This window comes from Mirounga angustirostris, unplaced genomic scaffold (genome assembly GCF_029215605.1).
Source record: "Mirounga angustirostris isolate CCGP_5_RB_7025 unplaced genomic scaffold, mMirAng1.0.hap1 SCAF_17, whole genome shotgun sequence".
NCBI classification, from domain to species: domain Eukaryota; kingdom Metazoa; phylum Chordata; class Mammalia; order Carnivora; family Phocidae; genus Mirounga; species Mirounga angustirostris.
This window is the reverse complement of record NW_026991725.1, coordinates 6,629,177-6,641,246: the sequence shown is the minus strand read 5'-3', so window position 1 is coordinate 6,641,246 and position 12,070 is coordinate 6,629,177. Positions and strand designations below refer to the sequence as shown.

The following is a 12,070-nucleotide window of genomic DNA, read 5'->3' as shown; positions in this document are numbered from 1 at the left end:
TGTAATTAAAATATACGGGGATGAGGAAGGTGACTATGAGTTATAATTTTAACTGGGAAACTTTAGCATTTGGGGCAATAGCTGAGTACTGTTCCAAAGGAAAATTTCATTGACCATATGCAGACTATTTGGGCTGCAGAAGAACAAATGTTACGGCCTATCCCTCTCCTTTGAACTAGATCAACCCTAGTGCCCAACTGGTGCCAGAGGAACAAAAAGACAGGTCGTAATACATATGTGAGAATGATATAGACTCCCTATGAAGAGAAGAGACTCTTTAGACTATGCTTGAACATCCTTAGTCATAAACTATCACCCAGGTACTAAAAACACAGTATAACTGAAACTGGAGGAGTTTAATCTTCAAATATCATTTAACAAAGATCAGAATGGAAAGCAATATGGCTTTAAAGGGACTGTAGAAAGTTTTTTTTCTAACATAAATGCTAGCTTATTACTGAAATTTCTTTGATTCTTACTCCTATCATATGCCTGAGGAATCTTTCCTGATCCTACTAAGATGACCTCTGGTGTTTCAAGGAGAAGCTGACCTCTTGGCAAGAAATGTAACTGTTGGCAGCCAAGACACAGAATAGACATGACACTGTCATTAGATGTCACTGGTCTACTTTATTGCCAGAATACAGGAATCTCCCAGGCAAAACCAAGCTAAGGACCTGGAACAAGACACTGGACGAACGCTGCCCTCAAATGCTAACAATAACCACACATCAGATTGGATTTAGGAAAGGAGAATGGTCGGGGTGCCTGGGTGGCTCAGTCGTTGAGCATCTGCCTTCAGCTCAGGTCATGATCCCAGGGTCCTGGGATCGAGTCCCACATCAGGCTCCCTGCTCTGCGGGAAGCCTGCTTCTCCCTCTCCCACTCTCCGTGCTTATGTTCCCTCTCTCGCTGTCTCTCTCTCTGTTAAAAAATAAATGAAATCTTAAAAAAAAAAAAAAAAGAAAGAAAGGAGAATGGTCAAATGTTTATGACTAAGAGGACTGGTTTGGAAAACAAGTAAAGGCTAAATAAATGGAACTAACTTGAATTCATTCATCCTTTCAAAAACTATGGATGACCTGGGGCACCCGGGTGGCTCAGAGGGTTAAGCGTCCCACTCTTGGATTTCGGCTCAGGTCATGATCTCAGGATTGTGAGACTGAGCCCCGCGTCCAGCTCTGCACTGAGCATGGAGTCTGCTTGGGATTCTCTCTTTCCCTCTCCCTCTCCACTGCCCCCCTCCCAAGCTCTCTTGCGCGCGCATGATCTCTCTCAAAAAACAAAAACAAAAAACTACAGATGACCTTTGAACAATGCAGAGGTTAGAGGCACCAACCAACTCCCCATATCCCCAGCAGTCCAAAATCCTCAGATAACTTTTAACTCCCCAAAAACTTAACTACTAATAACTACTGTTGACCAGAAGCCTTACTGATGACATAGTCTATTAATACATATTTTGTATGTTATTCTTACAATAAAGTAAACTGGAGAAAAAAATGTTATTAAGAAAATCATAAGGAAAATACATGTATAGTGCTGTACCGTAAAAAATCCCCATATAAATGGACCCACACAGTTCAAACCCATGTTGTTCAGGGTCAACTGTATTTGAGCGCCCACTCTATGCCAGGCCTATTCTAGGCACTGGGGATATAGCAACGAACAAGACAAAGCCTCTGCCCTCATGAAGCTTACTATCGAACCCAAAAAACAAGTGAACAAATATGCAGGGAAGAATCACCTAAGTCAAGGCCTTCTTGTCCAGAAAGCAGTAGAGAGCAGTACAACAGTGAAACAAGGGCCAGATTGTGATAGACTTTGCAGGCCTGCATTAAAAAGTTTGGACTTTAGGGGCGCCTGGGTGGCTCAGTCATTAAGCGTCTGCCTTCGGCTCAGGTCATGATCTCAGGGTCCTGGGATCGACCCCGCCATCGGGCTCCCTGCTCAGCAGGAAGCCTGTTTCTCCCTCTCCCACTCCCCCTGCTTGTGTTCCCTCTCTCGCTCTGTCTCTCTCTGTCAAATAAATAAATAAAATCTGTAAAAAAAAAAGTTTGGACTTTATTCTAAGTCAAAATAGAAATCATCAAAGAATTTTAAAAATGGATAACAGGATCTGAGATATTTTTTAAAGATGACTCTGCCTGCTACATACAGAATAGACGGAATTAGAAGCAGAGAGACCAGTTAAGGAGAGATACTACAAAAGCCTAGGCCAGAGCCAATCGAAGCCTTAGCTAGTTTGGCTTGAACTAGTTTTGATGATAAGCTAATCAGTTGGACATATTGAGTAAGAGCCATCAGATTCATTTAAAATGAGGATAACAGTTCCACTTTCTCAATTATTTTGACCGGTAAAGACAAACTTTTCAATTTAAAAACAAGACTTCACTAAAACTAAATCTTGTGTACTTTTAATGTAGCTACATGATTTAGATAAAAGGTCATTAAGGTTCATGCTAATTTTACTGCAACAAGGACATTTGTTAAGCATAGTAATGCAAATCTAGTTAAATACATATTCTGGTGAAAGAATCTGACCATGAAAAATCATAATCTGAAGAACTAAGTTTTGCATGGTTGCATTTTTAATGATTTAAAATTTTTTGTTTTAAGAATGGCAACTGACTTTTAACGTGGCCTGAATGGTCCCCATTATGTTCAATATTATTAAGATAAGGTGCAAATGATATTTAAAACACTTTGGCTTTCTCTGTAAATAAATACCTTAAAATTTATAGACAATCTAACTTCTTTGATCTGAAAACTAAAGAGACAGTAAGCAATTAGTTCGCATTTAAACCTGGATGGATCAGAATCCAGAGTCTGGATGGGCCAAGAAAAGATCCATTTCACCTCCCAAGTACAGTATAGGTTTAGCCAACAGAATGTTGAAACCATTCACAACTACTTGGGAGTTTCAGTGAATGAAGATGCTGCTATGTGGTTCAGGGACAGTAACAGCAGTAAAATGTACTGAAGTGATAGAGAAGGAACAGACTTTACAAAAATACCAGAGATGATGCTCTTTTTTTTTTTTCTTTCCCATTCCCCTTAACCATCTTAAAATGAAAACTAAATTACTACCACTTTTACCTTAAAAAGTGCGTTTCCTGATAAATCCATGTGTTAGACCAATTTATTCTTATTTATTTATTTATTAAGATTTTATTTATTAATTTATTTGTCAGAGAGAGCACAAACAGGGAGAGGGGCAGGCCGAGGGAGAAGCAGGCTCCCCACTGAGCAAGGAGCCCCATGTGGGGCTTGATCCCAGGACCCTGGGATCATGACCTAAGCCGAAGGCAAACGCTTAACCAACTGAGCCACCCAGGCATCCCGTATTTTTTTATTTATTAAAATAGCCTTGGTCACATTTATGTTTACCCAGCATTTAAAGTGGTATAGCTAGGCTAGCAGCTGCCAAATATTTACATTAAATCTCCTAATGCTTCAAACATTTCCCCCCAAAATACCAGCTTTTAATTTAATTAAAATTACATATTTCACATTAAGTATAATTCTAATATTTTTAAATGTGAAAAAAATTATATCTATGGTAACTGGCCTAAAAGCTTTTGGAACAAACCTTTTCAAGGAAAATGTCTTCTTTAAAAACTAAGGCTTTCTTTTAGGTCAGGTTCTCCCTGTGATCAAAAAGCTCACGCATGCACACTTTTCTCAACTCTCCTATTTGCTTTCATATCTGCAGAACATGGCTTTTAATTTTTCTAACAAATTTTGAGTTCTTTTATGTATTTCTAAATAATACTGTTAACATTTTAACTTAAATGCCCTAAGCCTGAACAATATATCTTACATATATATAGCATTTCTATTTAGATGTTTCACAGACTAATTATATGTAATTGCTTTCTATATTCAAAAGTAAAACCCAAACATAGGATTTTTGCTTTCAGAAAATTAGTATTGCAATTACTGTACTATAAAACTATTTTTTTACACAGTTAAGGATCAGCTTCTTAAGTGGCTCATCTACTCACTTTCCCTACCTTATTCCAAATGCATCAGGTATGAATCGTATGTTAAGTAACACCTTCCTGAACTTTGTCAAGGAAATCCATGCAAAATACAGATTAAGATATAGTTAAAAATAAAGACTAAAATTCACAACTGCAAACCAAAAAGTAAACTGTGTCAAGCCAAGTTTACTTCCAAATTCTGATTTTAAAGACTTCTCCAAACAGCAGGTGAACAGAGGTTTCAATGAATATCAAAGAACACTACAGACGAGGGTAAAAATGTGTTAGCTTTCTTCCTTGGGAGTGCATCAGAGTGACCTGGAGGGGCTACTCTAGGATGAAATGGGGTTTGAAACAGAATGCTTCAAAACAATTAACTAATGTATAAACAAGCAATTCAGTCCTCCCAGCCCACTTTCCTATTTTAGTCCTACCAAATGAGTCATGTAACTAGCCAAGTGATATCAAGAAGTCCCTGTTGTTCTGTCCCCAAGTCAGTGAACAGAAGGCATTTCTCCTTTATTATATCTTCAAAAGGTGAAATCTAAATATTTCTAGGGGGTCTTCTGTGTATGTGTCAGTTTGGATCTCCTGTGTGCCTGTTATTTATAAATTACCAAGTAGCTATACAATAAATAATGCTTAAAAGGGGGGGGGGGATTTGGCTTTTGGTGACAATAATTCTCTCAACTAAAGGACCCTCCCCAGATAATTATTAATTCATTGAGCACTTGTCTAACTTGAAGTTGAGAGTAATTTTTGAGGAAATATCGAGGATACCAGGAGTTATTCCAACGCAAAGAACAAGTAACGCCAAAAACAGGTGAATGTCTAGAGGGTGGGAAGATTGCGAGCACACACACACAAAAAAGCAGAATCCTGACCTTGCCGGCAAGTCGAACAGTTGTGCACCCCTCCCCCTAGCCTCCCCGGGAGCCGGTTCACGCCATCCCAATTGGTCAGTCGGCCTGTTCCAGCACCTGCCTGGCAGTGACAAGCGAATCTCCACGAAAGACAAGAGGGTCTGAAAAGGAAGCGGCCTCGGAAACGCTTTGAGGCCCAGGAGGAAAGGATTCCAAGCGGAAAAGGAGAGGACCTTCGGAGGGATGAGGCCGGTGGTCAGAGGCTCAGGGGGACAAGGCTTGCGAGGACGACTGGGGGTCAGGGGCCGGAGGTGTTAGCAGGGCCCGGGTGAGGTGAGAGGTTGAGGGCCGCCTGCGGGCCGCGGGAAGGGGAGAGCTAAGGGGCTGGGAGGCCCGAGGGAGCGGAGAGGGGCGAGCAGGCCCGGGGCGGCAGGGACTGCGGTGGCCCCGGCGCGCGGACTCACGTTCTCCCACCAGCAGGATCCGCACGTCTTTCTTCATGTCGGCGGCTCGCAGGGGCCGGGCTCGGCCCGCACGCATGGAGCGGACACCTCTCGCCGGGAGCGCCTACCCCGCGGAGCCGCTCTCCCAGCGCTGCCGGCACCGCCTGCCAGCCTCCCCCGCCGCCCCGCCCGATCCTCTGCCAGGGCCCGCCGCGCCGCCTCCTCGCCTGCTTCCCCGCTCGGGAGCCGGGACAGCTCCAGCTCCGCCTCCTCCGGCTCCGCGGGCGGCTGCGGCGGCGGCGGCGGCGGCGGCGGAGCCGACGGGGCGCCGCGAGGGACAAGCGCTTTCGGAACGCGAACGCTCTCCGGGCCTGAGCGGCGCCTCCCGCGTCCGGCTCGCCGCAGCGCAGGGCCAGGGCGCCTCGCCCACCCTCCTCCCGGCCCCGGGGGCCGCGGATACGCCGGGGGCTGGGAATTTGAGTGGCAGATCCGCCCACTGATTTTGCAGAATTGGGGCAGGAAAAGGTACTTGTCCAAGGTCACATAGCTAGAGCTTGGCAGTGACTCAGGACGGCAATATTCTCACCAGACTATAATCTCAAGGAGGGCAGCGACCTGCCTACCTGGTTTTCAGTAGCATCCATACCTCATTGGACATAGCCCTCAGAAAATGATTGATTGATGTAAAGGGTGACTGGCTCCTGGGATAGAGCCTTTTCATTACCCAAAGCCACCACCCTAGCAGCTTTTTGTCTGTGATGCTTACAAAATACAGTTCTAAATAATGATTCTTTTTTATCTTGTCCTTGTAAACAGATTCATTTCTTTGTAGCAAACTAAATGACTTTCCTCTGCTCTAAGCCAAACCTAGTTTCTAAACCAAACTAAGCCACTTTCTGTGGTTTCCTTTGAGCAAGGTCTTCCGATACTAATCTTTAGTTAGGCTTGCTGAACGTAATGCTGGACACATAGGTGACACTGGATAATAAACTATTACTGAGTTTTCTAATGTTGCCTTATTTCCTCCTGACCCTCTCTATCTGGAGGAATTTGTTGCTATCTGCATAATGTGCCTTTTTTTTCTGTCTTAAATATTACATAGTAAGTTTTTAGAGGAAATAACGTGTGCATAATACAATCCCCCTTTCTCCTAGGAGAAGCCATGGGGTGTTGGTGTAGCAGTTAAGAGCTGCTGAGATATTGCAGGGGATTGAATCCAGACCCATTACCTAATGAGGTATGTGATCCTGAGTAAGTGCTTTTACATCTCCAACCTGTCCATTCTGTAACGTGGCAATAATGATAACAATACTTACCTCTTCAGGTGGTTTTGAAGAATAAGTAAGATAATACATGTCAAACATCTGGTACAGTGCCAGGCTCCGTACTTGCTCTGTTGATCTCAGCTACCATTGTTATAGCGAAGTGCACTGAAAAGTTACAAGCCACAGGCTTTGAGGCAAATACATTGTTACATTTACAACAGTATTTTGCCTCTTAGTATAATGATGTCCCTAAGGAGCATAGGAGAGGAAGCCCTTCCAAAAAACACTGTGATATAAGGAGGGAGATAAGAGAGATACACTCCTTGGTCGCTGGGAGATAATGAAGTCCTATTCCAGGATGGATGCAAATGTGAAATTCAGGTGTCTTTTTTTTTTTTTTAAGATCTTATTTATTTATTTGAGAGAGCATAAGCAGAGGGAGTTGCAGGCAGAGGGAGAAGGAGGCTCCCCGCTGAGCAAGGAGCCCGATGCAGGACTCGATCCCAGGACCCTGGGATCATGACTTGAGCCCCTGGCAGACACTTAACAGACTGAGCCACCCAGCTGTCCCGAAATTCAGGAGTCTTGATAACCCAATCTTTCAGGGAAAAGGATTCCTCTGAATTTTAGTATTACATGATGACTGAGTTGAAAAGACCCCTACCGAGCATCTATTCCACTCTCATTACTCTATAGGTGACAGCAAGACGCAGAGAGATACCGTGACTTGCCAAAGGCAGGGCAGCTGAGACTGAGCCAGGCTCTGCCATCCTTAGTGTGTGACTCTGGGCAAGTCATATCACCTGTTGCCTCAGTTTACTCTCTCCCAAATGAAGACTATCATCTCTTCCCAGCCTCTGACCTTATGGAATTTTTTGGAGGATCCCATTAAATAATATATGTGAAAAAACTTTTTCTTATAAAAGTAAGTTACACAAATATTAGACTACAAAGGACAAAGACCCTTTACAGAGAGGCAAATTCTTCAGGGCACTGCCCGCTCCAAACAACCCTCTGCAAAGAATCTTGATCCCAGGAGTGCTGCAATAGCATTACCAGCTGATGATGGTGTTAATTCTGAGGGACTTCTCCGGGAGCATGAGAAGAGACAAGGCCTTCATGGTGTTGTACATGTGTGCTGGCATGTACAGCTTTGGCATTCCTATTAATTGAAATGTTTGGAAGGCAGGGGACTAAGAAGAGTTTATTTGGCAGGGGAACATCACAGAGTTAATACTGGGAACTCCTTTGTCAATAAAACCTACTTAAAAACCCACAGTCGGGGCGCCTGGGTGGCTCAGTTGGTTGAGCGTCTGTCTTTGGCTTGAGTCATGATCTCAGGGTCCTGGGATCAAGCCCCCATCAGGCTCCCTGCTCCGTGGGAAGCCTGCTTCTCCCTCTCCCTCTGCCACTCCCCCGCCTTGGGTTCTCTCACTCTCTCTCTGTCAAATAAATAAATCTTAAAAAAAAAAAAAAAAATCCAGACTCAAGGGCTGCAGAAAAGAGACAACCAACCACCACTTTCAGTAGGCAACAACGAATGGTTTGTACAAACAGAGACCGACACTCATTAAAGTGAGGGAGAGGGTATCTAGGCCTCCTGGGCAATGTAAATTTCTTCTTACAGCCCCTCTCCATCTATCAATCAACTATACTTGTGGAGCTTTGGCCCCCTGCCCTCCCTTGATATGCCCTTCTCATAATATTAACAGGCATCCATCAGGGGTCACTGTGAAGTTCTCCTGGAGACAGTATAGTTCAGGGGTTAAGAGCAGGGACTCTGGAGTCTGCCCCCCTAGGTCTGAAACTCAGCTTTGCCAGTAACTAGTTGTGCATCATCAAGCAAATTGCTTAACTTCTCTGTAACTCATCTGCTAAATGATAATAACACCTCATGGAATTGTAATGAAGATTAAATGTGTTACTAGTAGGAAAACACTTAGAATAGTGCATAGTACATGGTCAGTGATTTACAAATGTTGAATAAAGTAAATTGTGAAGAAAGTGACTTCCGTACACCTCTCTGAGCCTAAGTATAGAGCCACATGATGACACACTGCAGCGAAACATAAGCCAGGGAATGGAGTTGTTGGCAGTGGGACTGCTGGGATATTACAGACTGATTACTGTATATTAAGTATGTTGGATAGAGCCAAGAAGACAGATTGGAATCTAGAAGGCACTGATGGAATTTTCCTCCAGAACACTGCTAGGAAGGAGCTCTACCATCACAAGACAAACTTCTTGTCTCCTCAACTGTACAGGGGACATAGGGAGGTCTGAACAAAATACTCTTGCCAGGAGATAACAGGATCCATCTTTTATGTCTGTCAAAGGAGGAGCTTGCCACCTAGCCTCTCTTTGCATCCCAGGACAGCGGAACACCCAGAGCCAGTGGGTAGAAGATGACTGACATTGGGTGGGAGAAGAGGCTGGTTTCTGATTGGTGAGTTAGCCACAGTCCTGGGCAGGAGACCAAGTCAGACTCGGGCTGGCATTGGTCCCACTCCTCAGATCCTTCTATCAAGTTAAACCCAAAGTAGCATTCATCATCCACCCATTCTTCACTTTTATCTCCCATTCTGCCCAGGAAGACTTCTTCCTTTTGCTGTCAAGCCTGTTCTGCTGGAGCAGAAAAGTCCAATGCCTTGATATAGAGTAAATACTTTATCTTGCCTTCTAATGCACTTGTTCTTGGTTCATTGTTCAAACATCCATGTCCTCTGTGTAGTCACATGGATGGGTCTCTAGAGGACACGGATTCTGTTTGCTTGATTAGGCTGGAAGGTACGTCACTCAGCACAATTACTTATTAAAAGGCATTTGAAAACTAACCATGTTGAAAGGCAATTTTTCCACATAGGACCCTCATCTGTTAACACAGCATAATTTACAGAGTTGTGGAATCACTAGGTTATACACTTGAAACTGATGTAACATTGTGTGTCAACTGTACTAAAAAAAAAAAATCCTCCACTCTACAGCATACAAATGCTTTATTTTACAGGTTCTCTTTAGCTTTTGAAAAAAGAATGGGTATTTTAAATATTGAAGAACTGGATACTTTTTATAACACTCAACTAGATAGTAAAGGCTAATTTTTGTCTAAAAAAAAAATCCTCACGTATTGATGAGGTTGCATCCAGTTTTCTTTTTAATTTTCTTAAGCTCCTTTCAAATACAGACTGTAAAACAAAAACCCTCAATTAAGAGATAATTTATATTGAGAAGCCTCTCAGACCCATCCTCCCCACACATGGTCTGAATTCCCTTAGGGAATGGGTAAGCGCATGGGCTCCGGAGCCTACATTTCATCTCCAACACTTTGCTAGCTGGGCAAACATTGGGCAAGTTACAGAACCTCTCTGAAAAACATAAACCTCATCTGCAAAATGGAGCTATCTCATAGGGCTTTTTTGATAATTAAATAAAGTCCAGATAAAGCATTTATCACATTGTTTAACACATAGTTCATGCTCACATATCACTGTTCACTGCATTTTTTAATTTGGAATTCATTTGCTGACATGCATAATTTTTCCAAGGGCAAATTGATTAGCCTGCCCACTCAAATTGTAAACTCCAAAAGGCAAAAATGCATTTAATATAACTTTTGATCACTGTAAAGACATTAAAATTTTTGCTGACTTATTATAAATATCAACCAGTGATTCTCAGAAATTTTTAGGCCACAGGCTATTTCTGCAAAACAAAAAAATCCATAAATAGTAAATTTATAATTTCTGTTTATTTCTGCAAAGAAATCACCACAATTAAATATATTCCAAGAAAATAATCAAAAGAAGAAAAAAATATATACATATACATATTCTATTTAGAGGAACATTGCACAACAGTTAAAAATGGAAAAGCATACAATTATAGGGAATAAATTAAGTATGGCATAAAATTATTGGAACGTCTGCAGTCATTATGGCACCTGGCTGGCTCAGTCGGTAGAGCATATGACTCTTGACCTCAGGGTCATGAGTTCAAGCCACACACTGGGTACAGAGATTACCTTAAGATTAAATAAATACGGGGCGCCTGGGTGGCTCAGTCAGTTAAGCGTCTGCCTTCGGCTCAGGTCATGATCCCAGGGTGCTGGGATCGGGTCTCCAGTCGGGCTTCCTGTTGAGCCTGCTTTTCCCTCTCCCTCTGCTGCTCCCCCTACTTGTGCTCACTCTCTCTCTGTCAAATAAATAAATAAAATCTTTAAATAAATAAATAAGTACATTGGAGAACATTTGCAGTCATTAAAACTAATGACTATTATAGATATGGAGGGGCGCCTGGGTGGCTTAGTCCGTTAAGCGTCTGACTTCAGCTTGGGTCATGATCTCAGGGTCCTGGGATCAAGCCCCATGTCAGGCTCCCTGCTCAGCGGGGAGTCTGCTGGTCTCCCTCTCCCTCAGTCCCCTCCCCTTTGCCCTCCCCCACTGCTCCATCTCTTTCAAATAAATAAAATCTTTAAAAAAAAAGATATGGAAAAGTATTTACAAAACAAGTGAAAAAATAAAAATATAAAACCACATATATAATTACAGCTGTATAAAAATGAAGTATGATATATTCATTTATACAAAGTTTATCCTCTATACTTCTGTAGTTTTGAACTTTTACAAGCATGTACATGTGTTCGTCAGGTAATTAAAAATGAATAGATGTACATAAATATTAGATGAGAGTACAAAGAAAGGAAAAATGTATTAAAGATTATGAATTAATTTTTAGTACAACCATCTTTGGTAAAATGTCAAAGTTAATTTAATAATTATATCTTTTAAATAAAATTAATAGAAATATTTAGAAGAGGGGTGCCTGGGTGGCTCAGTCGGTTAAACGTCTGCCTTCAGCTCAGGTCATGATCCCAGGGGCCTAGGATCGAGTCCTGCATTGGGCTCCCTGCCCCCCCCACCCATTCTCTCTCTCTTGCTCTCTCTCAAATAAATAAATAAAATCTTTTAAAAAAATTAAAGAAATATTTAGAAGAATAGCAATGCTTTGACACACTAATGTAGGATATCATGTTTATTAAGTCATTTAACAAGTATTTAGTGTTTCTACCATGTGTGAGGCTCTGGGCTGTGCTCTGTGCTAGGAGCACAGTAATGAACAACACCGATATGTTATAGACAAAGCAGCTCGTATTTAGGCACCCATCCTATCACCAGAATCCTCCAAATCATCCTCTGTGTACCCAAACCTTTCAAAAACCTTCCACAAAAGGTGGCATCTCATAATCTAAATCTTTACCTCCCCTAGCCAAAATCAGCGGACCTGTGACTGTGTCGCATCCCTCTGGTAGTCTGCTCTTCCTACAGGCCTGTGTTAACAGATGACCCCCAGGCAACACCATGCCTTAACCCAGCAAAAATGCAAATATCCCAGAGGTTCCTAGGAAAAAATACCATGGTTTTAGCCCGAGGGGCCTTCCTGATGGCTCCTGGTTTTAGTGGGTCTGCTTTGATCTGATCTAAACATGTTGTGTACCATTTTCAACAGAGATCTCC

At 42.4% G+C, this 12,070-nt stretch overlaps 1 protein-coding gene and 1 long non-coding RNA gene across 16 annotated transcripts in view; one reads left to right on the top strand and one right to left on the bottom strand.

The window, feature by feature from the left end:
- Positions 1-5,579, bottom strand: part of RHOT1 (ras homolog family member T1) — a 60,968-nt gene extending 55,389 nt beyond the window's left edge. For all 13 annotated transcript variants that reach the window (XM_045889419.3, XM_045889423.3, XM_045889420.2 and 10 more), the window contains exon 1: positions 5,314-5,579. In XM_045889419.3, the coding sequence (XP_045745375.1) occupies positions 5,314-5,389 (76 nt within the window). In that variant the 5' untranslated portion in view covers positions 5,390-5,579. The remainder of the gene's footprint in view (positions 1-5,313) is intronic.
- Positions 5,044-12,070, top strand: part of LOC123854282 (uncharacterized) — a 15,112-nt gene continuing 8,085 nt past the window's right edge. Inside the window, exons 1-3 of one of the 3 annotated variants that reach the window (XR_010408466.1) lie at positions 5,044-5,182; positions 6,447-6,529; positions 8,894-9,003. This is a non-coding gene — a long non-coding RNA (uncharacterized LOC123854282). Of the gene's footprint in view, positions 5,183-5,640; positions 5,818-6,446; positions 6,530-8,893; positions 9,004-12,070 lie in introns of those variants that run through there. The other 2 variants (XR_006793295.3, XR_006793296.3) reach the window with 2 other exon arrangements.